The sequence below is a fragment of the Aethalodelphis obliquidens genome, unplaced genomic scaffold (genome assembly GCF_003676395.1).
Source record: "Aethalodelphis obliquidens isolate GAN/ISIS:26980383/991018 unplaced genomic scaffold, ASM367639v1 scaffold23, whole genome shotgun sequence".
Taxonomy (NCBI): domain Eukaryota; kingdom Metazoa; phylum Chordata; class Mammalia; order Artiodactyla; family Delphinidae; genus Aethalodelphis; species Aethalodelphis obliquidens.
In genome coordinates, this window is record NW_020837967.1 from 24,663,132 (window position 1) to 24,691,023 (window position 27,892).

A 27,892-nucleotide genomic window follows, 5' to 3' on the forward strand; every position below is an offset into this window, starting at 1 on the left:
CAAGGGCACAGGAGTCACGTCTCTGCCTTAAATACTGAAGATGCCAAAATGGGGTTGGAATTTTAACTAATGATTGGGTGCAAATACGTAACTGCAATTTAGTTGAAACAAAGAGGCTCCTGCCAAAGGCCTTTTCTTTCGAACTTGGCTTCATTTCATCTCTCTCACTCTTGGGATGGGATGAGTTACTCTGAAGGAAACTGTCCACGTACCATGTTCCAGTGGACACATTCCCTGCACTACAAGCCTGGCCGTACCTACAGACCAATGGGCTTTGCCATCTTTAGAACTAATTCTATACACTCCAAGGGCAAAAATGTGTAAGTCAGGTTAGCAATGCCCTAAACCACGAACAGGAGAAGGGAAGAGGCACAGCGAGAGAGAGAAAACCCAAGCTGTTTGTCGTAGGAAACGACAGGGTCCACCAGGTAAACGATTAGCACTGTTAAGCTCCAAATCGTCAATCCTGATTTCGGGGGGATAAATTTGGAAAGCAAGGAACTGATGTTAAGTGACATCAGCTCTTGAGACATGACTGATCTTTCAGAAGGGCAAGGAAAACGCTAACTAACTTAAAATCTAACCTCAAATCTATTCATGGACCAAAAGAGTATTTTCTTCCATATAGGACCCCCGGTGAGATGCGGGTTAGAGCACCGAAACTTTGTTTTGTTTTGGGACAAACCTTTGACAGAAACAAAAACTGTTTTAGATTTTCAAGGCACCCTTTACATCATTTCTTTAACGTGGCCGCATGACAATCTCTAATTACTCGTGTGGCTCGCATTATATTTTTACTGGACAGCATGGATTTTCACAGGGGAAGTGATTTATATAGAGGCCGGTCTCCATCTCCTGCTTCCTCTGCTTCTCCACAGGCTGTAACTCGTGGGACCCTGCTCACTGCACACAAAAGCTCGAGGAGGCCAAAGGGTAAGTTTCGTAACCACGAATATGTGCATTTGATGAACTCAGAAACTGTGCGGGAAGTGATGAGCTGACTGTAAATCTAGTCCCTTGTCCCTTGGTGCAAAAGATGGAAGGTTCCAGAGCCCGTGCCCCTAGCAAGTCTAGCTCCAGCCCAGGCAGCAAGCTCCCATCTATATGGAGCACGTGTCATGAATGTCCTTCCTTCTCCAGAGAAGCGTCTGGACAGCCAGCAAGCCCTGGCCATGTCTCGAGTACCCCCACCCCGCCACCAGCTGCCCCGGGGGACTGTCTTAAGGCAGATCAGGTTCACCGCGGCTCTCCTGCTTCATCTGAGCTGGTGAAGGCGTGGCTGAAATACACGGCCTGCCCTTGGGAAGACACGAAGCTAAGGGCTTATCAGAGGCCATGGGAAAACCACCCGACCTCAACAGAACCTGCGATTTCCCCATGCCTGCTACAAGAACTGGAAATAGGTGGGCTTATTTTAACTTCAAAGAGCTCATTGTCTTGGGCTGAAGTGAACTAGGTCACTCAGCAGGAGAGCGACAGTGAGTTCACTGCTGGTGCAGAACCCGCCGCATCCGTGAGCCCAGGACACCACTTCCCACTCAAGCCAGGGGCAACCGCAGTCACCTCCTCCCATCTCTCGCCTCCTGAGACCCTCTGCCTAGTGTTAAGGCCATTCTGTTCTCACCCGCTACTCCCAGCCTCTGGGTTACCCAGCCTCGCATGATCTCTGTCTCCCAAGTGGGTAGAGCACTGAAATCGATTCCACTGATCACGAGGGCTCTACCTGGCTTTGTGTTTTGCAGCTTTACTTTTCACCATGCCGTGCGGGACCTGCTAGGGAAGGTTTCTTTGCATCTTTTGACATGACCAAGAATGAAGCGCTCAAGTTATGTGTGAACCAATGATTTCAAATCAAGTTTTACAAAAAGTTTGTGGGCAGTGGGGATCAGTGATTTGAGGGACAGAGTTTTCTTTCACTTCCGGGTCTCATTCTGGAAACCCAGATTTCCTACACAGGTGCTGTAACATCTAATTAGATTTGAGATCTTTACAAATGGCTGAGCTTTAACTGTCTTTAGTCATTATCTTCAATGTCACGTCTGTCTCAAAAAAGAGAATTCGAATTGCTGTTTCAGTTTAACCTATGAAAACACAGGGGTGCCACAGGAAACAGTGTCAGAACTCTCTCCTCGCAGCCCTGTGGACACACCTCCTCTTAATGTAAGTTTCTGAACGCCTGAAGGTCACATTCATCATTTCTTTCTTCCACGGATGCGTATGAAATTGTTTTAGATTCGAAGGGGTCCAGGTGATCATCTGGTTGTAAGTATGTTGTTTTCCTTTTTGTTTGAAGACTTTTGATCCTAGAAGTTGGCCAGTGGGAGTGTGTTACACCATCTACTTCGCCCCCAGCCAGCAGGTGCATTGGCAATCACAGGGCCATGCAGTGGGCAAGTCACCATCCGCTTTCAAAGTGTGCACTGACTGGTCAAAGCTGGTCATCATTACTAGTAATTTAACAATTACATTTGCCTATGAAGAAATGCTTGCCCGTATCAACAACAGTGTATTACTTTTCTCGAAACTTGTAATGTACTTTGCAGTACCTTCTCAATAAAAGGCTTACCTGCTCATCATGAAACATGTCTTCAATTATGAAATAAGTCCTCACCGACCACAAGCATGTCCTTCTCTTGTATACTCCTGTTTTCAACCTCGGCATAGGACATTCAAGCCCATATTTTACATGCAACTTAGAAACGGTTAGCGGTCAATGACAGTTTTTCATTCTAAAGACTTTGATAACATTGTAAAGTCAGACTTCATTTAAGAAGGTCTGAAACCCAAGTGAAAGTGCACACTTCCAAATTTAGGAACTTGCTTGCTGCTGCATTAGGCACGTGGTGCTGTTCACAGTTCTAGAACATCTCAAGACTTTACCTGGTGATCCACTGAAGCCGCTGTGGGACAGGCGTTCAGTGTGGACCCTCGTGGCAAGACAGTGCTATGCTGCCCGGGGTAGTAACCAGCTAAGTTATGCATGCTCGCCTGGTGGATGCACGTCCAAGCGTGGTGTTAGTTAGAATGATTTTCCCACGCACGGACAACGTTACCTTCTTCTTGAGCGACTGTCCTGCTTCTTGGATGTGCATGCTGCTGGTGACGGACGCTTTGCCATACTCCTGCTTCCTGTTAAGCCTGTTTCTCCAGTCTTCCTCACCACTCTTCTTCAACAGTGCTAATCTAAGGGGAAGACACGCCGACCAAAAAGAGTTCAGCACCAGCCCTTCCCGGTACCAGAACCACAGTTTAAGTCACCCAGAAGCCTTTGCCCAAGAAATGACCACAGCTGCCTAATTTGAATCATTCTGAATGTCACTTATTCTGAAGAAAGTCTGTCTGGAAAAATAGTACAGATGACTATATTATGTAGGTTATTATATTTTCTAAGATGGCCCCAACAGTCTTAAAATCGGATTGAAATGCAGAGCTGAAAACTGACTTTCCCAGATAAAAGAGGCAACATCATTCTACCAAAGGAATATCTCGGTTTTTTCCCTTGCCTTTGGGCTGAGAGCAGGAAGGAAAATAAAAGTAAACGTCCCCAGAGAAAAATGTGTTTGAGCGATCCCTTCTGGTCACTTGATGAATTAACATTTAATGACTAAAGCTGGACAGCAGAAATGGGTTTAAAAATTTAAAGCTATTGACAATCTCTGAATATCACATGTTTTAATTACAGGCAAAAGATGATGTTAAGACGTCCTGTATTCTAAGTCCTGTTCTTTTCTTCCAAATGAACTTGGTCTTTCCAATCTGCCTTCTTAATACAGAAACTCCTCTAGAAACCCATTTTAAAAATTATCATTTCAACTTTCCTCAGGGGAAAGCTATATACAAAAACAGAATCTAATTAACTGAGGTTTTTACCTAACCTACTTTAGTTCAACTATGGTGTGACGTGATAAAAAGCTGCTTGGATGTTTAAATCTATGAAAGGCTATTCTCATGGACATGAGGCTCTTTCAGTCTAGGGCATTTAAGTTGGACAAACCCAGGAAAGATAAAAGGCACAAAAGTGGTGATCATTAAACTCGTTTGAGCTGATGCTCAAACAATTTAAACATTAGGGAAAACAACGATTGGACTCCTTTCCCTCATGGTGAGTCTGCTGGGCTGGGTCTTTTAAACATTCATTAATGCGTGTCCATAAAGAGTGTATTTTGAGCAACACATCAGCGCTCATTTGGCTGTTAACTCCTGTCAAGTAACCTGGTCCCCGTTCCTTACTGGTCACAGTGGGAACTGAACTAGATGGTTTCTAAGGGCCCTTCTACCGAGTGTCCTGACTCCATTAAATATCTGAATTGGAGATGGGATGAAATATATCATACTCCACGATAAAGGTTTAGCTAAGCAAATAAGAAAACAGATTTTGCAGTAAATATGACTCCATGTACATCTACAAATTCATACAGAATCATACTGTATATTTGGATTCGCTCAGTCAAATAATGGAAAGCAAGCTATAAAGAACTCCCCAAGGCGTTCAAGGGGGGCAAGGGCTTCAAACCCTGGACCTCTCCCCTTTCCCGACCTCTTCCTTTTCCTTCCCTTCCCTTCTGCTATGTGACAGCAGATAAGACCCAACATTCACTCCACAAAGCTGGTATAACGCCGCCTCATTTACCTGTGATATTGTGATTTATAGTAAATATATACTTGGTCTTTGCCCCCTTTCCTGGCACAGAGCTCCTACAACTGCTGGAATTTCCTGAATGATGAGAGTGGTAATGCTATCTTATGTGGACGAGGTGACTTTTGGAAGCATCTAAGTGTGGGCTTGTTGCCAGGAGAACCAACCCTGTGATTAGAGGGTTGGAACTTTCAGTGCCCCCCCCGCCCCCCGCTGACCTCCAGGGCGGAGGAAGGGGCTGGAGATTAACTACATCATTGGCCATTGGTGATTCAGCTCAATCAGGCCTATGTAATGAAGCCTCCATAAAAGAGGCAAAAGGACAGGGTTCTGAGAGTTCTTGGGATGGCAGACAGGTGGAGGTTTGGGGAGGGCGGTGCACCTCGTGAGGGCATGAAACTCCACACCATCTCCTCACACCTCGCCTGTGCGTCTCTTCCATCTGGCTGTGCCTTAGTTACCTTCTTTGATAATAAACTTGAAGTCTAGTAAATAAATGTATTTCTCTGAGTTCTGTGAGCCACTCTAGCAAAGTAATTGAGTCCAAGGAGAAGGTTGTTGGAACCTCCAGTCTGTAGCCGGTTGGTAGGTCAGAAGCACAGGTGACAGCCTGGACTTGTCACTGGTGTCTGCAGAAAGGGGGAGGGGCGGTGTTGTGGGACAGGGCGCTTACCCTGTGGGGTCTGATGCTGTCTCCGGGTAGACAGCAGCAGAACTGGGTGGAACTGTAGGACACCCAGCTGGTGTCAGACAATGGCTTGATGGTGAGGGAAAAAATCCACACCGGAAACTAGAGTCAGAATCTTATATCTAAGACCCTACTTGCTCTCATTTAGCCCCGAAGTCTATAATCTATGACGTTTGGCAGTACTCTGCATCTACAAGGGCTGATTCATGTACTTGGAAACAGATTCTAATTTCCTTTAAGGGTTTCCATCTAAATGCCAGACTATATAAAGACTAAGATTTATCTTTCCTCCAATTATTCTGAGTGAGTCAGTTTTATTCTAACAGGAAAAAATAATCAAATAAAATCAAATCATGAAAAGAAATCATGAGTCTTTGCACGCTGCAGTAGAGCTGTCAAAGCGTCTATAAAGGGGACTTCCAAAAGGTAAGCATGCCAGCACCACCCAAATGAAGATGTATTTCCAATTCCTCATCTTGTGAACGTGGACATTCATCTCATGGATACTCTCCTGACCGCTCAGAACCAGCTCTGACTTCACCCTTGACCTAGACCAGTAGTTATTCATCTTGGCTACCTTACCTTTGTAATCAGATTAGAGTCCAAGTGATTTCAGAGAAATTAAAAAAATCAAATGCAGCCTCAGAAGTTGCGTTTATGAAAAAGAATGCACGATGGTCTTTAAGGGCATTCTCAAAAATAGGTCCCAAATGTCTGAAGCCATGCCAACATCATCTAAATAATCACGTGGCTACCCTGGTGGCTGCACGGAGGAACGGAAAACTGATTTAGAAAAAGGCGAAGTATGGATCTGTAATCGCTCTGTAGTCCACCGCATACCCACTCTGCTGACCTGCTCAGCAACCTCTAAGACACTGGATATTGTTCCGAATGAGACAGGGGTGCACACACAGGCCAAGGATGTCATTGACCCAGGTCACCTGCATGTCACTGGGGCAGGGAGCTGTGGTTCCAACCCCGGCACATCCTGGCTTGTTTCACCAGTTGTGTGGAAGCTGAGCAGGCACGTTTTCGCTCTCATGTGTTCGGAACTGCACTGTAATTCTGGTTTTTTTATATATTTCCCCCCTCTCCTGGGATAGCCTTCAAAGAATTCCTCCATTCCAACAGCCTGAAATCTTGCTATTAGATACGCTGGCAGGGTCATCCTCAGGAACTTCCAAAGACTACAGAGTAACCAAAATAATATGGAAGAAGCGGTGCTTCAGTGGAGCCCACCTGGTATCAGGCCCAGCCGGAGCCCGCAGAGTGCAAGTGACGGAAAACAAGCAACACGCACTGAAACATACATGTATCATTCCTGTCCGCTTAGATTTCCGACCTGGTGTTGAACAAGCTGAGGAGGGCGGGTGCCTTCTCTCCTGCGATCTCATGACGCTCCTGAGTCCCCGCAGACCACCGTGCACTGCAGAGGGCTGGGGTGGGTCGGGGGCAAGCGTCTGGCCCTGCACCTACCATAAATTACTGCCTATGCAACTCAAACAGCTGTCGGCACTTTTTTTTTTTTTTGCGGTACGCGGGCCTCTCACTGTTGTGGTGGCCTCTCCCGTTGCGGAGCACAGGCTCCGGACGCACAGGCTCAGCGGCCACGGCTCACGGGCCCAGCCGCTCCGCGGCATGTGGGATCCTCCCGGACCGGGGCACGAACCCGTGTCCCCTGCATCGGCAGGCGGACTCTCAACCACTGCGCCACCAGGGAAGCCCTGTCGGCACTTTTAACGTCCACCAAGTCCAAGTGCTATTTGCAGGGCTGGGATGTTGAGCGCCTGGGCATCTGCTTAGTCTGAGGCTGAGAACCCGCGGGTTATTCACCCCAAGGCCTGGCCGGGGCCACCGTGATGGGTGCTTGCCAGGCCACTGGGGAAACGGCTCTCCCTCCAGCCACAGCCCATGCTTTCCCAGCAGGGAATACTGGCCCGAGGCGGGCTGTGTCAGCAGCAGTGCTGACAGCCCTGCTCCACTGCAACAGGTTTTGCAAGCTCACGGCAGCCAGGGCTGGGTCAGAGCACGGGCCGGCAAACCGAGTGCCTCTAAGATGCAGTACTCTTTTCTCCTCCCTCCTTTAAAAATGCCCCCTCATTTCAGAGAATCGCGGACACCACACAGATAAGGCTGAACAGCACGGGTTAGTCCTTAGATCAGATCTTGGCCTTGGCTGGTTTATAGGCTGGAGGAGTGAACTAATATGTCTTTTATATGAGGTCAAATCAAAGCTCAGAAAAGGAGGCAGCAAAGGAAGGACACCTCTGTCCGTAATGCCAACACAAATCCGGGGCCCTCCAGTGGCTGAAATCTCCGGGCCGCAAGGTAAGAACCTCGAGTCTGACTGGGTGGAAGGTGGGGCTTGCAGGGAACACAGGGGGACCCCAGCCAGGCCCTATAAGGCAGGAGTCTGCAGGCTCAGCCAGAGGCATGGGCGGCCTCTTCAACATTCCTGGGAGTTCAATACATCCTTACGCTCCATCAAGTTCCCGGTGGAAGGACGGCTCTTCTGCCTTTTTTAGTCATCTTCTCCCCCCGAAAATGAAAACACAGAGCAGTTGTTTCAGTAACGGTGGAAAAAAGATTTCTAAAAGCCTGATAAACTTCTAAAGAGGTGTCAAAGGTTTTATCCCTAAATAACACAAAATATATTCGATTTACCATGGTTTTCAAAGACGTGTCGCACAAGGGACAATTTAAACCCAAACCACGTAGGCAGTTATGAAACAGTGGTTTTATTAATCCAATGGGAAAAGCAGAACATATCCTTAACTTGATGTTAGTTATGATCCAAACTTGACGCTCGAGATGTCAGAAAAGATGAAAGAAAAGGACCTTTTAGATATGTTTCCCCGACCGTCAAACATGTTCTAAAATAGGAAGGTATGGAGGATTTCCTCTAATTTCTCAGTTGCTACCCTTTCGTAAGTCTTAGTTTATATCTACGAAATGGGGATAGTATTGCCTCCTTCGAAGGGCTGTCTTCAGCCCTCAATAAGGTCACACAGGGGAAATGCCTTGGGCAGCCTAGGAGCCTCGGTGGTCCTCGGTACGGAGGACTTAAGATGCTCAAGTCCTGAGCCGGAAAGAGACAGACGCACAAGATCAAGGAAGGCAGAACCACATCCTCAGGCTGCAGCTGCTTAGAAGAAACGATGAAGGAAATTGACAAAGTCCCGTCACTACTTCTGAAGAGTCTGAAACGTGAAAGTGAAATTTGAAACAAGTGATGCGAAGAACACGTGAGTTGAGGAAATTAGTACAGGAGGAGGGTGCGCTCTTCTGAGCACTGCTGTCCAGTTAGAAGTTCTGCCCTCTAACCGATGTCCCCCCGTGAGCACACGCGTCAGCTGCTGAAACGCGGACCTGAACACACGGCAGCCTTGTCACGTGTACTGAGGGGAAGAGTTGACGACCAGCCCCTGGGGGTGGTCCTATTGGCCACGTGGCCCCAGAGGCCACTGGAATTCAACCTCTCCTTCCGCGAAATGAGGCGGTCAGAGGAATTAGAATAAGGTTTAAAAGTTCTGTTTTATGTCATCTCAAAAAAGGAAAGCCCAAATGAATATAAGAAGAGCATTCTTATTTTTAATGGTCAAGCTTCATTATTTTATTTTAACAGAAGGGAGTAATAGAGACCCCCACCCTTGGGGAAAAGCTATCGCATATGGCCCGTAAAGATATATAGCTTTAGCAAAGCACAAACAAAAGTACCATCAACATAAGGGGGGTGGGGGTGGAGATCTCTGGCAATATATTTTGTTTTGGCATAATTTATTACAAACATAAATGCTAAATAAAGTGTCCCTCCTCCTTTGTTAAATGTACAGTTTGACAATTAAACTGAATAGCTGAAAATTTAAGAAGCATTCTCATGATCACGCTTCTGGACAGGATGGGACCAGCAGCCCGTTGGATCTGTGAGAAGCGCTACCTCCCACCAGCCAGGAGGTCCGTGTGTACGCGGTCGGCTTTGAACACCCTTCCAGGCAGCTCACAGCAACCTTACAGCCACCCTTCATCTCCTCAGACACCTACAAAGCCCGGGTTAGGGACACGCACCTTTACCACATCTCGCGTTTTTTAAAAATTACAATTTTACAGCAGGATTAAAATTGTTTTCAGAAAGAGAGAAACTAAAATTCACTAAAAACAGGCAAGTGAACCAAGAATGACTGCATAGCAGATAGGACATCTGATGAAGTTTTTTTGTCTAACAGACAGAATGTACCCCAAGATGGGGAATCTCTTTAAAAGCCTTTGAGAGAAGGGGTATATTATTATTTTCTACTGGAATTTTACCCCAAGGATGTTTTCTGATGGGTAAAGCATCAGAACTTGTGTATAAGTGGATAGTTACCATTATTTCCCTTAAATGGTACCTCGTCCTTCTCACCTAACCAGTTATCAATAGTTGGGTCTCTGGAGGGTGTGGAGAAGAAAAGGGAACCCTCCTACACTGTGGGTGGGAATGTAAATTGCTCCAGCCACTATGGAGAACAGCGTGGAGGCTCCTCAAAAAACTAAAAATAGAGCTACCATACGATCTGCAATCCCACTCCTGGGCATATATCCAGAGAAAACTATAATTCGAAAAGATACATGCACCCCTATGTTCACAGCAGCAGTATTCACAGTAGCCAAGACATGGAAACAACCTAAGTGTCCATCGACAGATGAATGGATAAAGAAGATGTGGTACATGTACACAGTGGAATATTACTCAGCCACGAACAAGAATGAAATAACGCCATTTGCAGCAACATGGTTGCGGCTAGACATCATCATACTAAGTGAAGTAGGTCAGACAAAGAAAGACAAATATTATATGATATCGCTTATACGTGGAACCTAAAAAATAATCCAATGAGCTTATTTACAAAACAGACTCATAGAAAACAAACTTATGGTTATCAAAGGGGAAAAGTGGGGGGGGAGGGATAAATTAGAAGTAGGGGATTAACATATACACACTACTATATATAAGATAAACAAACCCTACTGTACAGCACAGGGAACTATACTGTACCTCTTATAATAACCTATAACGGAAAAGAATCTGAAAAAAATGTACATGTAACTGAATCACTTTGCTGTACACCTAAAACTAACACAATATTGTAAATCAACTATACTTCAATTTAAAAAAAAAAAGTGAGGTATCTGGGATCAAACCCTCTTTGAGCCAGTTTCTGTGGCGAGGACTTCATTCCAGAATGGGCCAAACTGCTTCCCTGATCCAAGTGTCACTCCCTGTATTTCGCTCCACTCCTTTGGCCCCAACACCCACGCCTCCTCAGTCTGGCCAGTGCCGCTCAGAGCAAGAAAACTCCTGAACAGTGGAGGTGCTAAGAAGGGATCAGCGTGGGCGGAACCATACTTCTGCCAATCAAATTGGGAAATTCACGAGAACATTCCGGACCCAGTCCTCCTGTCACTCACATCCTCCGCTAAAGGCTAACACAGAAAATACAACCCCAAATATTTCACTCCGATTCTTTGTATCTGTCCCCTTTCTCTCCTCTGAACCCTCCGTGACTCTTTGAATGAAATGAGCGCTCAGTGTTATTTAATCCTCAAATGTAGTCTTTCACAGCTACTACCTGATAGGAAACGTCTAAATGCAGTGCAGAAGAGTCATCCATTTTACTTTCTGTGAACTAAACAAAACTCAGATTCTAATCCCCAGGATTTCTGTCCTAAATGTTCATTTTTATCCATTCCCTCCACATATAATTTACACTGACAAACAGTCACAAGCAGTGGACACGTTCAATTTCAAGCCACGTGTATCTGAAAGGGAAAGAGCCCCGATCTCTGCTCCCGTCACTGGCTGGTCAGAGGACCGAGTATAAAAAAAGAAAACAGAAGCACCAACAAAAGAAGCAGGCAAAAGCCTGTTTCTGTTTGTCTCCTCGTCTGAGTCTTGAAGCGGCATCTCCCAGCATCAGGAAACCAGGCATGGGGATAAACGCGGTTTCCTCTCAGATGCCCTGAGAGCACAGTCCCTCCGGTAGCTGGATTCATAAGTTTCTCTCTTTGCCCATTCCTCAGATCTTTTTCTAAAAGTAAGTTGTACGACGCCCTCCCACCAGTAGAGTTCCTTCTCAATCGTTAAATCTCGTTACCTTTCTTTAATGGACATGGTTTTGCTGGGAGAGTCGAGGATGCCCTCCGTCGCTGGTGCTTTGATCTCTTCAGCAGCAAACATTGCACACGGACTCCGACAGCGCTTCTCCTGCGGCTGTTCAGAGGGATCTTGCTGCTTCCAGGACACGGGGGTTGCAGTCTGAGCGACTGGTCTCCCAGCAGCTGCGCCTGTCTGCTCAGCAGTGAGATCCAGGAACTCTGCCGCTGGGAAGCAACGGAGCCCTGTCAGCACTTACTCCCCTGCGCAAGCATTCTTCAAGTCCTTCACCCCGACCCCGACCCCGGATGACCCGCACTTGGAGTTCAATCCGTGGGCACATGGCAGGCTACCCAATCCACTTGGATTTATGCAAATCTAGGGCATGCTCTAGTCCCTGAGAAAACCAAACTTCCCCGCGGATGACTCCACCCAGAGACTTCTTTTGTGACAACTGGTCTTTTCCTGCGTGCGACACACAGGAAGTCGGTTTGGACTACACGCTGCAGAATGTTTCTACGCCTCCAAGACAATACTTTGACATTTCACATGGGTCAGACTCCCAAAGCAAAGCCACTATTATAACTGACACACTATCATTTTATGGAAATGCAGAAAGAGAATTACAGTCCCACGCAGCACGGCTTGCCAGTCTGCACGAGAAGGATCTAGGAAGAGAACCTGAAACCCAGAGACTGGGTTCCAGCCCTATCCCCAATATGCTCACCCAGCCCGGGACCTTTGGGGGCACCAATTTCTAAAAGGGGCCAAAAGAGCTAGGGGTTCACGAGGCTGTCGTGTCAGTTAACGTGACAAAAGTCATCAAAAACCCTTATCAAGATGTGGGAAAGCGCTTCAGGTATTTTTATGGCAGAAACGTTGATGAGTCCACCAAACAAGCCGGGTCCAAGAGGAGGGTGCGAGTCACACTAGACTTTCAATCAACACTTAACACTTAGTTGTCAACTGCCTTCATAATTCAGTTAAAAACAATCCCAAACACACGCGACCCGCCAAGCAGAAAGGAAAGGAGCAGTAAGTGGTAAGTTACCTTTCAGCGAAAACTTCCTCTTCGTGACATTCTCCACATCCACCTTCTCTTCAAAGAGCTGCCTGTCCTTCCAGTCCGGGCTCCCCTGTGCGGTGCTTTGTGCAGTGGAAAATTCCTTCGGTTCATCACCGAACTGAGCCGCGGGAGGATGGGCGAGCTCCAGGCTTCCCCTTCTCGGAACAGCATAGATGGGCTCCTTGTGGCCATTTCCTTCCCGGACTCTGCTAAGCATGGGGTAGGATGGCTCTGCTTCCTCCAAGGACCCGTACTTTGTAACACCACCATCTCCACCTGTCAAGACTCCCTTGCTTTCTGTCTCTTCAAATTCTCTCGACATTCCTTTGCTCCCACCAGCCTCTACCGAAGACTGCCAGCCCTGGGATTTCAGGATGCTTCTAACTGGAAAGTCTGAACTTTCTAGCGAAGAAGGAAACTTCTGCTCAGCGGCACCGGAGCTGTCATCCAGCGGTGGCTTTGCCCGAAGATTCCCTGCGTACATGGGGGTGACGGTAGATGCCGGGGTGGACACAGATGTGTTAACAGTGGGGCAGAAAGGGCTGAGCTTGCCACTTTGCACCTGGGAGGACACAGTTCAAAAGGAAAAGGCTGATTTAAAAACACCACCTAGGGAACTCCCTGGCGGTCCAGTGGTTAGGAACTCCGCACTCCCAATGCAGGGGGCCCGGGGTGGGGGTTGATCCCTGGTCAGGGAACTAGATCTGCAACTAAAGATCCAGCATGCCGCAATTCAGACCTGGTGCAGCCTAATAAATAAATAAACATTAAAAAATAAAAACACCGCCTATGTAAACACTGCCGTATGGATTGACGCGGATGGAGACACTACACTTGGGGCAGTTTTCCTGCTTCTCTGGGTGAGAAACCAATCCTAGACGTAGCTGTACAGATGCGTCTCGTTAATCAAATCATCTGGGTGAAAAGCAGGTCATGCGCCCTATTTTTCTCCCCGAAAGGGACCCAACTCCAGATGATTTCAGCCATGATGCGAACAAGAGAAGAGATCCATCCTCGGCATGGTTATGTCCTCCTTAAGAATGAAGTTATTACCAAGTAACGACAGGTAACACAGTTTACAGGTAGACGCCCTAACTATACCGCTAACCTCAGAGGGACACCGTGTTCCCATCTTTTAAGGACATACGTGCGAATTGGAGCTGGGTCACAGGCCACCCACCTGTTCCACCTCTCCAAGCGTGACCGGTTGGGTTTGATAGCGAGCATTCATCCTCCTGTGTCTCACGTCTAATCTGTTCCGCGTTGAAATCGCTTTTGAGACCGGCTGGGACAGTTTGTTAAACAAGGCCAACTTCTCCGCTAAGCTCAGGGTGGAGATGTCAGGTTCTCCTTGCTCAGCAGAATCTTTGCCCTCATTCGCCTGGTCTCTGGCTAACGCCTTCTGGTGAGCAGATGCCTGCAGTCTGAAAGGGGGCAAAAGTCAACCACACACAGGGAGACAAACAGAAGCCCACTGCCAAGTGTGTCTGTTAACTTTCTTCAAGGTGTCACTTCAATTGGAAAGAGGGCTTATTCTTCCGGCAGCTGGTTAGCTATTAACAAGACGACAGCGTAGGCTGGAGACCCTCACATGGTCAATATCACACAGAGCAGACTTTCAGCTCTGAATTATTTCTAAAAATTGAATTGCCTATTTAAGGAATGAAAGTCGCCTTGGTATACCTTATCTTGGAGAGCTGAGCTGTACTGTTAGTATCAACAACAAATACGGCTAAAGGGAGTCCGCAGACATTACCTACTGCATATTTAGACATTATCTAAAGGTGTGGTTCAGCAGGTGGTCTTTACATTTTAAATAATTAGGAAATAACACAGTCATTCTATCAACAGCGCTATCTACAACACAGGGTTTTGAGTTTCACTTGCTAAACACAAATAGCTTAATTGTAAAGATTCTCTCCCTCTTTTTAGTCTAGTATTTTCTCTCATAGGTTTCTACCTGTTTCCTGAAAGGTAGTTAAATCTGAAATTCCAGGTAACTTGCAAAGTGAAGGCAATGTCGGGGCTGATAAATCCCTCCCGCTTCCAGGTAGAGGAGAAGGCTTCTAGTTACCGGGTCAGTTCATCTTTGAAGGTCTAAGACAATGTCCATTCTGCCACTGGAAAATCTAATTCTAAATCCAGTGAAAAATATATTCTGCCCCGACTCTGATTAACCAGCGCCTTACAAGTTGTCCCAGACGAGAGCAGTGTCAGTTTTCCAGGGCACAGTGAGGATGGGAGTAAGGGGACCTGAGTCTTGGCATCTTTCCTGAGGTCCAGCAAAGAACTAGGAATGATGGCAACCCGCTTCCCCAAAGAGAGCCCCGCTTCTGGACGAGGCCAGCTCTACTTCTGCACTGTCATTTTCCTTCTTTTCATTTTAGCTTTAGCCTTTGCATTTGGCCCATGATAATAAAACAGAGGGGATATTTACGTGCCTTAAGGACATCATTTTAAAACACCACCATTGAAAACATAACAGTAAAACAGTAAAACATCTAAGTTCAGACACAATAAACTGTTACTGTCCCAATCCCCAAATATAACGGCATTGTCTCTCTATCCATTAGAAACAGGTAGGACTGTTTTTCAACGTGTATTTATGTCTAGAAGTGTTTAAAAAAAACTAGGTATTATCAGACTTTCAACATTCAGGTTAACGTCCTATTTTTCTGTTAATCTTTAGTAAGTGCTAGTGTTTTAGATGAAGAATGAAACTTTTTAGGGATGACCAGCGTTATGAAAAACAAACAAAACAAACGGATAAGTGGGTTAGTGGGATCCGAGTTCCAAGACATAATGAAAGGCCGTGGATGAAATGCTGTCATATACAGGCCGACGTGAAGTCCCCAGGGTGACAAAGCAAAATGCCCCACGTTCCCTGGGACAACTCCTTGTTTGTCAGACAAATGACAGGCATTGAAGACCTGAAGATGCACCTCTGCTCTCAGTGCGACATGCAGCTACTTCTGTCCAGTACCTGGCAGGCTGCCCGGGGCTCTTAGCTACAGTGGGACTAGGATGTCTTGTCATTACAGGGTGGGTGGCCACAGAGCACGAAGCAGGGGTAGGTTCGCTTTAAAACCAATTGCCAAAGATGGAACATTCATAAGGAGAGAGAAGAAAAGAAGCATTAAGGAAGGTGTAGTTTTCAATTCAGAAACATTAAATCAAAAAATATTGGAACAAAATCCTTTGCTCATTTCTTAGGGAAAATCACAAAAGAACTTGAAAAGCAATTACAAACTTCGGAAATAAGAGACAGAGGTGACCAAAGTCAGTGGAATAAGAATAGGTTTTCAGAGCTTGGAAAGGATTTAGAATATTTAGAATAAGTTCCCGGTTTTAAAAAAAAAAAAAAACTTTAAAGAAAGCTAGTATTAACCAACACCAGCAAAGCAGTAGGTTGTGTCCGTGTTTTACAATGTTGTTCTAAGCTATTTTTAAAGAGTCAGGGTCCTCGTATAACCTATAAGCACATCAAAGTACATTCAGCAAGTCTGACAAGGGGGTAACTTTTGCTCATATTTACTGTTTTGCTCCCAGGGGTAGTTGCTTCTTATTTTACAATAGTCGCTCAAATATTAAAAACAAAAACACCCGGGCTTCCCTGGTGGCGCAGTGGTTGGGAGTCCGCCTGCCAATGCAGGGGACACGGGTTCGTGCCCCGGTCCGGGAAGATCCCACATGCCGCGGAGCGGCTGGGCCCGTGAGCCATGGCCGCTGAGCCTGCGCGTCCGGAGCCTGTGCTCCGCAACGGGAGAGGCCGCAACAGTGAGAGGCCCGCGTACCGCCAAAAAAAATAAATAAATAAATAAAAAATAAAAACAGAAACAAAAAACTGATTTGCTAAGAGTTCCCAATGAATACAAGATGTACTTGTCCACAAATACACAGAGAAGGGAAGGAAGTTGGGGCAGCTACGTGAACAGCAGGTTCACAGTTGGGCTGCTGATGCCCTCGATGAGATGAACTTCATTTTTTCAGGAAGGGTGTGTATATGTGTGTGTGTCTGGGGGGAAAACAATCTTAAAAAAACTGGTCAAAGTTTTCACTTTAATGGAAGCAGTAATCCCTGGAGGAATTACTTTGGGAGATTCATTCTGAACACATTGGGACAATGCTCAAAACCTACCTCCCACGGTTTGGAAAGTTATCAAACTTCCAATTAATCTTTAAAAATTCGTGATTATTTAAAAACAAATCAAGAGAACCCTTATCTTTTTGAGATACAGACTGAAATATTTATGGCTGAAATGATACCTGGGGTTTGCCTGAAAATACTGCAGCAGGAAGTGGGATGTGGGTGAGAATACAGGTAGAGCAAGGGGGGCCGGGGGTCGTTGGCTGTAGGGACTGAGTGACGAGGACATGAAGGCTCATGATATTACCCCATCTACTCTTCTGATTTAAATTTTCCATTGCAAAGAGATAAAAAAAATGCACAGGCAAAAAAGAAATTAGACAAAATTCCTCTTCATGTTCTTCTAGGAGATACAATAGGTAACACATCCCTTTACAAAGTTCAGAGACACCAGAGCAAGGAAAATCCCTAAACACCTACTTCTCCGTGGCTTCTAACTGAACCGTCTTCCGACCTCCTCATTTTAAAAGTCTTTAAATCTTTCTTTAAAAAGAAGACCTTACAGCCAAGGCCCGAAGGCCCCAAGGGCACTTACGTGGCTGCAATGACCACCTCCTCGGTGGTGACGGGCTGCGTGTGGGATCGGTCCTGCAGACGCCGCAGCCTCTGCTCTACGGCTGCATTCCTGGAGCGGCGCTTCGGAACGTTCTTCTCGTCAAATGACTTTTCCATTTCCTGAGATTGGAAACAGTGTGGATCCTGATAAGTTGGGGGAAAGGGAGTCGGGGCTGCAGAATGTCGCGACTCTGTTCCCCTGCAGGACCTAGAGGAGGGGCACCCCGAGAGGCAGCATCGGCGTCAGCAGTGCACACGCCAGCCACACCGGAGGAGAGACGCGCAGGTGGGCCCAGGGCCGGCGCAGGCAGCAGGCTGGCCGCGGGGCCGCCCACAGAGGTGACGGCTTCTCCGACAGCCCTTCAGCACATCTTACCCTGAAGAGCAGCCTCTTCGCAGCAACGCTCAGCCTGGCTCGCTCATCCACCTTCTCTTCATCTGTAAAAGGTCACAGGTGAAAACTGGATGTCATTAGAAAACGTAGGGAAAGCCCGTGAAACGTTTCCCAGGGCTGACCTGGAAATCCTCTGAATGTGAGAATTCTTAGATATACTAAAAATGACAACAGGCAATACTTTCCCCTTGGCGGGGGAGGCTATCCTTCTGCTTCTGAAAAGGTACTAGTTCCCACTGCAATTAACCAAACGGAGCTCCTGTCTGGGCCATAATTTTCTACTACAATATTTGACTTAAGTATAGATATTATGGAACTAAGAAGAGATTTTATGGAAGGAACTTCTCTTCTTTATTGTTAAATAGTAACAAGAAAGCAACAAGAAAAGTCTGCTTCTTCGATTCCAATCAGTTGTTTTAGTATGGTTCACGGCTCCGTTCTCTCTCTTGGCACTAAGGGAAAGTGCGTGTGAAAATCTCAACTAGGCTTTATTGTATTCACAGGAAGAAAACCTGCCAGAAAGAACGCAGTATGTTCCATCATCTCATTCTTTCCAGAAGCAAAAATCTTATGATCTAAATCTAATCCGGGTGAGATGACAAAGAAGAAAAAGACAGATACTTGCCCTCTGCAGCTGGCATTTCTGAATTTGAAGTTGACCTGGGAAAGACATTAGCAAAAAAATAATAACTAACAATTAGCTGGTGGGAGTGGAAGATCCAAGGATAAACTAAAAGTGAAAATAAAACTGCAGTTAAAGTCTCTTAAAGAATATCCCCCTGGTAGCAATTCTAGCTGTGGACACGCGTGGACAGCTGTGGACACCGTGGGCTACGTGTGCACACAGACCGGCTAGGTGTTTCACCTTGTGCAGACAAACCAGGACCAGGTACGACTCATTAAAGACGACTGATCATCACCCTTTGGACGAACCCTTTCATTTCTCTGCATTCGCATACGATAAGATTAAAAACTCACAGATAACACGCAGGTAGACGTTTATAAACTGAATATAAAATCCCTTTTCACCGTAACATCTGGTGGACGGTCCATCTGGATTCTAACTTAACAAGGGCATAAAAATTTTATACCCTTAAATGAATAACGTTTCTCACTTCTTACCATTTGAACGCAACTGAAAACTACGTGGTGATAGTGTCGTCATGGTCAACATTCTTTAAAGATACATTTACAAGAGCCAAATAAATATCCCGTATAGCTCAGATGGGAGAATTACGGAGTCATCACATCCCATCGAAACAGTATCGGGACCATCCCTGGGATAGAAATTCCCATAGGATTTCTTCTAAGTTCCTAGACCAGGGAACTTGACAGACACATGCCTACCTATCTGATTCCTTTCGTTCTGCTGAGGTTATGGGTTGAGTTCTAAATCTCTCAGAAGTCTTTCTACTTTCACCAGGAGAAAAATAGCGTCTCGGTTTCCGGGACCCTCTCTCCCGTTCCACGCTGGTAGGCAAGCCAGCACCTTCGCTTGACCCCTCGACCCGTGAATGGCTTTTACAGTCGTGGGGAGAAGGTAGACAGAAGGGAGCCGGGGAGACAGAGAGAGGGAAGAAAGCACAGGTTTATGCATCTCGGTGAGTCAAGGCACGAACACCGCCAAATCCCACTGCATGCCTCTACCATGCACGTCGGGAGATGGAACACTGCGAGACCCGACACGCTAGAGCTCCCCGTTAGTAGGCGAAAGCAGACTGGTAGTCGTGGAGCCATGTCCTGGATGGTCTGCCCTGCACACACTTGTGAGCTAAGCTAGTAAGACTCAAGGCAGGACACCACACAAGTCGAGAAGTGAATTAACTCTGCCAAGGACGTGCAAGTGACACATCGGGGGGACGCGTGGACATCACCTACAGCTCGGGTCTCTCGCTGGCCCGGGCTGACTGCAGGAACACATTGCAGAGCTGGGCGACGGAGACCCTGGTGTCCAGCAGGCCCACTTCCGACTCAGCCTTGGACGTCTGCGGCTCCGGGTCGCGCTTGGAAGCCGGGGCCGTGGCCTTCGCGGCCTGCAGCTGAGGCGGGCCCATGTAGTCAGACAGCGAGCGGGTGAGGACCTTGCGCTTCCTCGTGGGCTCTGCCTCCTTCCTGTGACCTTGGGACACAGACTCGCTCTGAACATACACAACCATTTCGCTTCGGCCCATCCTCTCCGTGGGCTGCTGAGCTGGAGGCGGGCGGGCCAGGCTTTCAGGTTCCTTCTGAGGTTCCGAGGTGACTGTGCTAGCAGCGGGCTTACCCGAGTCCTCGGTTCCAGAGGGGTCTTCCTGGCTTCTCCCAGGCCCACGATCCTCCAAAGTGAAAAGCGTTTTCCTGCTTTTCTCCAGAGCTTCAGAGAAGAGCACATCGTCCTCTGCTTTTGATTCACAAATATGGAGAACCGGGGTATCTCTTCTCTCACCTTCTAGAACCTTCGAGGGGGGAGGCTTTGTGACGGTCTGGGTGGCCGACTCCACCCAGCTGTACTCGGATGCGCTTTCTGGGGTGTCCGAGGTTGCCAGCGTGATGGTGTGACTGGGATCTGCCGGCTGGACGTAGCCGTGGATGGGCTGTCGTGCAGAGCTGGCTGCCTTGCCCGAGACCCTATCGAAGGCTGAGTTCTCTGACCGAAAGGCCAGGTAATGGCCTGGCACTGGCTGGTGTCTCCTCTGAGTTAAGGACTCAGGGGCAAGTTCAGGGCTGCTGCGAGCACTCTCCTCTCTCACCAGTTTTTCTCTAACTTTAACTCTTTAAGAAAGAAAAAGGATTTAAGTGCAGTAACTGCTTAAGGGGAAGAGAGCATGTGTGTGCAGATCAGGGATGCCCAGAGAACGGAAAAGCATCTTGGGGGTGGGGGCGGGTGGAATCCGTGTCAGAAACCCACTGCTGTTTGCCAGAGGAAGGAGTCTGGGTTGAGTTTCCAAATGCCAAACTCACCCTTCCTTCTGTAAAGCTAGGAGGGGTCAGATGCTACCCTGGGAGAGAATGGATGCCTTCCGACTAGACGAGTACTCAGAAGCCACAGAACGATTCATTAATAGGCACCACGGGTAGGCGCCAGGGCACGCTGAGGCTGGGCTATGGGTTGGTACGTGTTCCACACGGACAGGCCCCGTGTAAGGGGCAGGGGCAGCTTCCAGGCGTTTACAAGCCTGCAGACCGTATGTAATTTCACTGTCTCCTGCTCGACCTTGCTTACCGCTCAAAACTATATTTACATTCAGAAAAGCTTGGTGCTTGTTGGTCTGAGGTCTAAGAGAATTTTATTTGTGGTAGTTTTGCATTTATTGAAGATCAGTTGTGTGCAGACCTGCGGTGTGGATATTAGACTAATTCCTACTTTCAGGAGTTAGCTCTCCACTCGTTTGTTCTAAGCTTTTTGTGGTACCTTAGCTAAATCCCTTTGCCCAGCACCTATTCCCTCTTGTAAGTTAAAGCACAAACTGTAGGCATTTATGAGATATGTATTGAAAGTGATATTTCTGTGAGCCCCTTCTATTTTTGTGTATGAATGTGATTAATAAAAACTGTAGATTCCCACTGAAAAAAAATTTCATTGTCTCCTGTAAATGTCAGAGCATTCGTGATTATTATTATTTTTTATTGAGCTCAAGATATATCAGACGATTACCTCTTTTCAAGCACTCAACAGTCACAAACTTTTTCATGCCATGCAGACTACATTCAATCATTCAGAAAACGTGTGACCAGTTAAGACACCATGACGTCTAGCAATTCGAGCGCTAAGAAGAACGTTAGGAAAAAAAGATATTTGTTGAAAGAATTAATGCACTGAACATTTTCTCCCCTCTGGAATTGCCATTAGGCCCTCAGTTAAAAACTAATCTAAAAAGGGAGGGCTCTGGTTGTTTCTAGAGCTATTTAAATATCTGAGAGCAAAACTGAAATCCATTTCAAAAGCTACCAACCTTTTCTTATGACTGTAGCCAAAAGCGCTGGCTGTGGGTCCCAGGAGATTTTCAAAGCCTGACTCAGCCAGTTCCAGCTGTATGGTCTCAGGTAACCTACCTGCCCCAGCTGCTTCACCTTTTAAATGGAAATAATGTGATGTCTGCAAAGTTCGCGGTTTAGTGCTTAGCAAAGAGTAAATGTCCAATAGTGCAAACTAGTGCTTGTTTTTACTTTTTTAAAATACCACATAGTGAGGAAGAAGAAACCATTCAGACTGCTTAGGAATGGATTCCTTCCTGGGGATAATCTTTAAAAAATAAAGAAATGCTTTTGAAGTGGGAAAAGCGATTTCTTGGGGAACGTAAAACCTTTATTTACTCAAGATTACTCAGCAAAAATAATTGCTTCTGATATTTATTTTTTGGAAGGGACTATTTCCTTAAATGACAAAGGCACCCTGCTAAATTTGATATAAATACCTGCATGTTTTTCAGCGTAAGATGCAAGGTATCTATCTATATTTCATTAAAAAAAAAAATCAAAGACACCTAAAAGGCAGTTACTATGAACAATTCAGAGGGGAAAGAAAGCATTCTGGGTTGTTACTCTTCCCAGAGACTAGCCAGTGCTGGATGTTTTCATATTTATAATCTTTGCTAATCAAAAGGCGGCTGAAATGTGGTTCAAGTTCTCCTGCGGACTATGTGTCCTCATCAGAGACAATCTGAACGTTGCCCTTGGCCAAGAACAAAGTGACTGTCAGAAACTCAATATATGGGTGTTTTGTCCTCCCAATGACTTATTCATTCTAAGTCCTGCTGCCTCTCCCTGCCCCCAGCCTTAACAATGAAACGAGAGGGGGTCTTGTCTGCTTTGAAAACCACATGCCCTAAATGTAGCTGTGCCCATGGTTGAGGGACAGGCAACACGGAAAGGAGGAGGCTGGATGGGCAGGGCGGGGCAGGGGCAGCTGCGGACAAGATAGGACACTAGCTGGTTAGCCTGGTTCAGGGGAGCAGCCCAGAGATGCTGGTTACAACGTCACTACTGCCCCTTCCTGGCAGCACGTGAGTGTGAGAGAGGAGAAAAAGCCAGAGGTGTAGCCAAAAGAGTTTCCAAAAGAGAAGCTAAGGGAAATACTATTGACATTAGCAGGGATTAGGGCAGGAGAAAGAGAAAAGCAAATGATTGGAAAGTAATTTCCAGCAGCCCCTTGGGAACACATGACTTTTAAAAGCCCTGCTACCAAAAAGAGGGCAAAGGAGAGTTAGTTTTGGTGACGTGCGGGACATAAGCCAGCTGGACCAGAGATGCAGTCGCTAAACGCAAGCCGAGAGCTCGGGAGATACCTGGAAGGCCAGTTGATAAGCGAAGGTGTGTCCCCTTCGGAATCTTTCTGGAGAAACCACTCATGTTTGGGTTTCCCGGTACTATTGTGTACAAAAAACAAAACTTCAGGTAATGTCTATGAAAATGTCGACACATACACAGACTTAATTATTATAATTTAAAGCTCTCAAGGCTGATTTTTCTTAAGTAAAGAATAATTCTGGCTTTTGAAAACGTCTAAGCACGTCTTGCCATGGGGTTTCTATTCAGTTCACGGAATCTCTAGGACGTTTGGTTCAGTACTGAAATCAAGAGATCGGATAAATATATCTGAAGCCACCAAACCAAGTGTGTTTTGGGTCATTTGAAGTATCAGGAGCCACATTCTGCCCACAAATAGCAGACGATTCTCTCGTAAGAAGCTGGATTAAAAGTATCAATTAATTTATCACCTATAATTGTGTTAAGGTACACCGGTAAATAGCGAAATATAAAAATAGTGTCCGTGGGCTTCCCTGGTGGCGCAGTGGTTGAGAGTCCACCTGCCGATGCAGGGGACACGGGTTCGTGCCCCGGTCCGGGAAGATCCCACATGCCGCGGAGCGGCTGGGCCCGTGAGCCGTGGCCGCTGAGCCTGCGCGTCCGGAGCCTGTGCTCCGCAACGGGAGGGGCCACAGCAGTGAGAGGCCCGCGTACCGCAAAAAAAAAAAAAAAAAAAATTAGTGTCCATGCAAAACAGTACATATCAAATAAAGGTAATAAATAAATTCAATAAGTTCATATCTTTAATTGCTATTCTATATTTTCCTTTTATATTTGTCATCGAACAATGCAGCCAACATAACAGTTACCAAATACTAATGCAAGTCCATCTGATAAATGTTTACTGAGTTCCAACTATGTACAAAGCACTGAGCTGGGCTCTGAGAAGTAGCAAAGGTGAATCAGTACCATGCCAGCCATTAAAAAACTTACACCGTGCTAGGCAGGATAAAATAGGATTTATACATTCACTCCTCAATGCACAATCGAATATAATGCAAGCCCGAATGTGACAAAGTAATAACGCCAGGCTGAAGATATCTTACCAAAAAATCATAGGCAAGGAAAACCTTGTGGTCATTATGTAGAGCAAGACACAGGAGGAATACTCAAACCACCGACCTGTACCCTCTCACAATATACAACGAAAGCATGGAAATTCTACAGGCTAGTCAAAATGTTTACCAGCTCAAAACCTTGCCAACCTACCTGTAAGAGTCCTTCAAGACCAGGCTGGAAACACATTTCAGATCAAAGTAATTTCCAAAAGAATAGAACAGAATAGAATAATAATTAAAATAAAATTCTCTTAATTTTCTAAAATCATTTTAATTTGGGTTTTGGTTTGAGCTCACAGGCAAGAACCTGTCGATCATCACTACCCTGCATTTTGCTGCGACCACTGAAATCTGTCACAACTAGGTGTGGAACTAGGTGTTCCCCAGTCTTGCTACACCCAAAGCAATGACCCCTCCACCCCTCCCCGTCTCCAGTATTATAGCCATTTAGCCCGGGGTAAATAAAAAAAGTCAGATGTATGGGAAGCCATCTTATTTCCAACAATAAAGGGTCTAATTTCTCGACATTTATTTAAACATAGGAATAGTCTGGCATATCCTCTGTGGCCCGGAAAGGAGGCAACTGATGTGGCTCAGGACACAGAGGAAGAAGAGAGAGCGATGGATGCCTGCTTTGGAAAATCAGCAGTTAGTAACTCATACGCCTACATCCCAGAGTCATTTTAAGGCTCAAATGCTTTCTGTACGATAGAATGCTTTGCAAACTGTGACATATGCTATACAACTTTCTGAATATAACCTTCATTAATCAGCATAAACCTTGGTCAGTATTGCCCTAAAAAATTATCAGGCCACTTATGAGACCAATAAGTTCTCAGGATGTAATGTACAACGTGGTAAATATAATGAACACTGCTGTACTTTATATATGAAAGTTGTTAAGAGTGAATCCTAAGAGTTCTCATCACAAGGAAAAATACTCTTTTTCTATTTCTTTGACTTTGTATCTATATGAGATGATGAGGTACACTCAACTCACTCTGGTCATCGTTTCATGATGTGTATACGTCAAATCATGATGCTGCACACCTGAAACTCACACAGTGCTGTACGTCAACTGTATCTCAATAAAACTAGAAGAAAAAACTAAAGATAATAACAAAGACAAACAAAAGCAAACAAACTTATCAGGGGGTTGTTTAAGAATATGTTGAGGTCAGCATTTGTAAAATGAAATCATACCCAGACCTGGCGGATCTGCTGGGATCCATTTATCCGTCACAACTTAGATGTGGGACTAGCCAAAAAGCCAAATAACCACTACCATCGTGGTGGATGCTCAAAGCCTGACGCTTCACATACGATAAATACAAATGTATGTGACAAGACGTAAACGAATGTGAAGGCATCACGTGGAGACCGCAGTGAGCCCTTCACAACGCTGGTCTCCTCCTTGCCTTTCCTCTCCAAGACGACACAGCACTGCACGTCTGTGAGTTCCTGGTGAGTCACCTCCCACATGTAAGGAGAGTGGGTCCAGCCTGAGCTCGCCCTAAGTCAATTCAAAGCAGGAGGGATTTGGAAGAGCATTTCTCCAAGTAAGGCTTTCAGGACCCTTGAGGTCGGCCAAGGCACTTACTAAGGTGAGGTTTTCTGCCATCAAATCCAGAAAGAAGGTGGGGCAGGTGGGGAGAGACCTAAATTTAATGAAACGTTCACTGTCCACGAGGCTGTCCTGGGCACTTGGTCTGCTCCATGTCACAGAGCGTGGCCGCTTCTCCGCCCTTCTCTGACTCACCCACTGCAGCCGGCGGTCGCCCCCTTCACCTGCCCCTCCTTCACTCCTCACCGTCCTTGTCGACTCTGCCTCCCCGCCTGCCCCTCTAAAGCTCAGGGGGCTCCACGGCTCTGTCTCCTTTCCTCCTCAGTAATCAAGGCCGTGACGATCTCACCAGCTTCCACTCCCCTGCGGACCGTCTGCCAGTGGTTTCTCCCCATCCGCTCCCTCCCTTGAACTCAGGCTCTTGGGTTCATTGCCATTTGGGTACCTAACAGACATCTTAAAGTTTACATGTCCAAACATGAACTCTCGATTTCCCTCCAAACTCAGCTTGTGCTGGTGTCTTCCCTATTTCAGCAATTGGCAACGCCCTGCTCTGAGCTGCCCCGGCCAGAAAACGGAGACTCAACTTTAACTCCTCTGTTTCTCTCTTACGTCACATCCCAGCCATCAGCAAATCCTATTGGTTCCCTTCAAGAGATGACCTCTTTTCACGACCTCTGCTGCGTTCACGCAAGTTCAAGCCACCGCCCTCTCTCACCTAGATTGCTGAGGTGACCTCTTAATTATTCTACCTGTTCTCATGCTTGCCCCCCTACCAGGTCCGCAGCCACAGTAATCGTCTTAAGATGGGAGGCAGATTGGTCATTCTTTTCTTGGAAACCCTTATATGGCTGCACACGTCATCTAGAGCAAAACCCAAAGCCCTCACGATGGGCAATAGGTCCCCACTGATCTGCCCACCTCACCTGACACATCTCACCAATGTCACCCCATCACTCCACCCCCCTCCAGGCTCCTGCCTCACTGGTGACTGGGGGTTGCCTCAAACGCTCCACACAGGGTGTCCACTCAGGCCTTTGCAGGGGCTGTATCTCCCTGGAACCGTCCACCTCCAGAGCTACATGGCTCGCTGCCTCTCTTTATGTAGGTCTCTGCTGCACTGCTATCTTATCAGAGAGACTTTCCTAACCACTTTATATCAAATAGCAGCCCCAATCGCTTCTTTTATTTTAATCATTACTTTTTAAAATTTTAATTATTATCTATTCCTTGAAGTACAGTCGATTTATAATGTTGTGTTAAGTTCTCCTGTACAGCAAAGTCAGTTATACATATATATATATATATATATATATATATATATACACATTCTTTTAAAATTCTTTTCCATGATGGTTTATCACAGGATACCGAACATAGTCCCCAGTGCTCTACAGTAGGACCTTGCTGTTTATCCATCCTATAGGCACTAGTTTGCATCTGCTCACCCCAACCTCCCACTCCATCCCTCCCCCAACCCCCTCCCCCTCGGCAGCCAGCAGTCTGTTCTCCATGTCTGTGTCAGTCTCTTCCTTTTGATTAAAGGTATGCCCTGGCTCCCCAAAATGGTGAATTGAAGTGCAGCACTGATCTCGCTAACCCACAGGCTCCCAAACCTACGGAACATGATGGAAGTTTGGGACCAAGTTTTCCACCATGGAGCTGGGGGAGGCCCAGGCTCAGATGAAAAGATACATCTTTTTATCAAGGGACAAAATTTATTTCTGGAGCCTGGGGGCATTGTTTTGAAGACATAATAATAGCAGGTGAGTGTTTTAAAATGTGAAAAAAAAAAAGAGATCACATCTGGAGAGTGGCAATGAAGCCACGGGTTCTTTTCTCTGTTTTTTAAATCTTGCCTGGATGTTGTTATTTTGTGTCTCTTAACATTATGCTTAACTCTTTTTTAATAATTACGCTCGGTTAACAAGTTAACAGTGGGAAGGATTAGTGTCATACAAACATAATGATTGAATATATGACACTACCAGCCTCTGTATGAGAGCTAAGTGAGGTCCTTACAAAGTCAAGAATCGATGTAGGTGGAGAGAGGCACAGCGGTGACGAAACTTTTTCTCTCTAGACAGGGGTAATGCTTACACATTTCCCCAATTCACCAGCCTGTGTCCTTAAAATACCACACGCAGTTTGATATAAATTATACCTCAATTTAAAAATATATCACTGTTGGGGCTTCCCTGGTGGCGCAGTGGTTGAGAGTCCGCCTGCCGATGCAGGGGACGTGGGTTCGTGCCCCGGTCCGGGAGGATCCCACATGCCGCGGAGCGGCTGGGCCCGTGAGCCATGGCCGCTGAGCCTCCGCGTCCGGAGCCTGTGCTCCGCAACGGGAGAGGCCACAACAGTGAGA

The 27,892-nt window shown here is 46.3% G+C and overlaps 1 protein-coding gene across 18 annotated transcripts in view; it reads right to left on the reverse strand.

Moving 5' to 3' along the window:
• Window positions 1–27,892, reverse strand: part of SVIL (supervillin) — a 235,557-nt gene that overhangs the window by 46,171 nt on the left and 161,494 nt on the right. For 12 of the 18 annotated variants that reach the window (XM_027122059.1, XM_027122050.1, XM_027122052.1 and 9 more), the window contains 10 exons: window positions 24,112–24,135; window positions 22,881–22,961; window positions 18,964–19,134; window positions 18,242–18,276; window positions 17,599–17,660; window positions 17,203–17,342; window positions 13,701–13,944; window positions 12,506–13,082; window positions 11,456–11,681; window positions 3,054–3,183 (listed from right to left, as the gene is read on the reverse strand). In XM_027122059.1, coding sequence (XP_026977860.1) covers window positions 3,054–3,183; window positions 11,456–11,681; window positions 12,506–13,082; window positions 13,701–13,944; window positions 17,203–17,342; window positions 17,599–17,660; window positions 18,242–18,276; window positions 18,964–19,134; window positions 22,881–22,961; window positions 24,112–24,135 — 1,690 coding nt within the window. Of the gene's footprint in view, window positions 1–3,053; window positions 3,184–11,455; window positions 11,682–12,505; window positions 13,083–13,700; window positions 13,945–15,184; window positions 15,188–15,503; window positions 15,600–17,202; window positions 17,343–17,598; window positions 17,661–18,241; window positions 18,277–18,963; window positions 19,135–19,494; window positions 20,368–22,880; window positions 22,962–24,111; window positions 24,136–27,892 lie in introns of all 18 variants that reach the window. The other 6 variants (XM_027122065.1, XM_027122067.1, XM_027122068.1 and 3 more) reach the window with 5 other exon arrangements.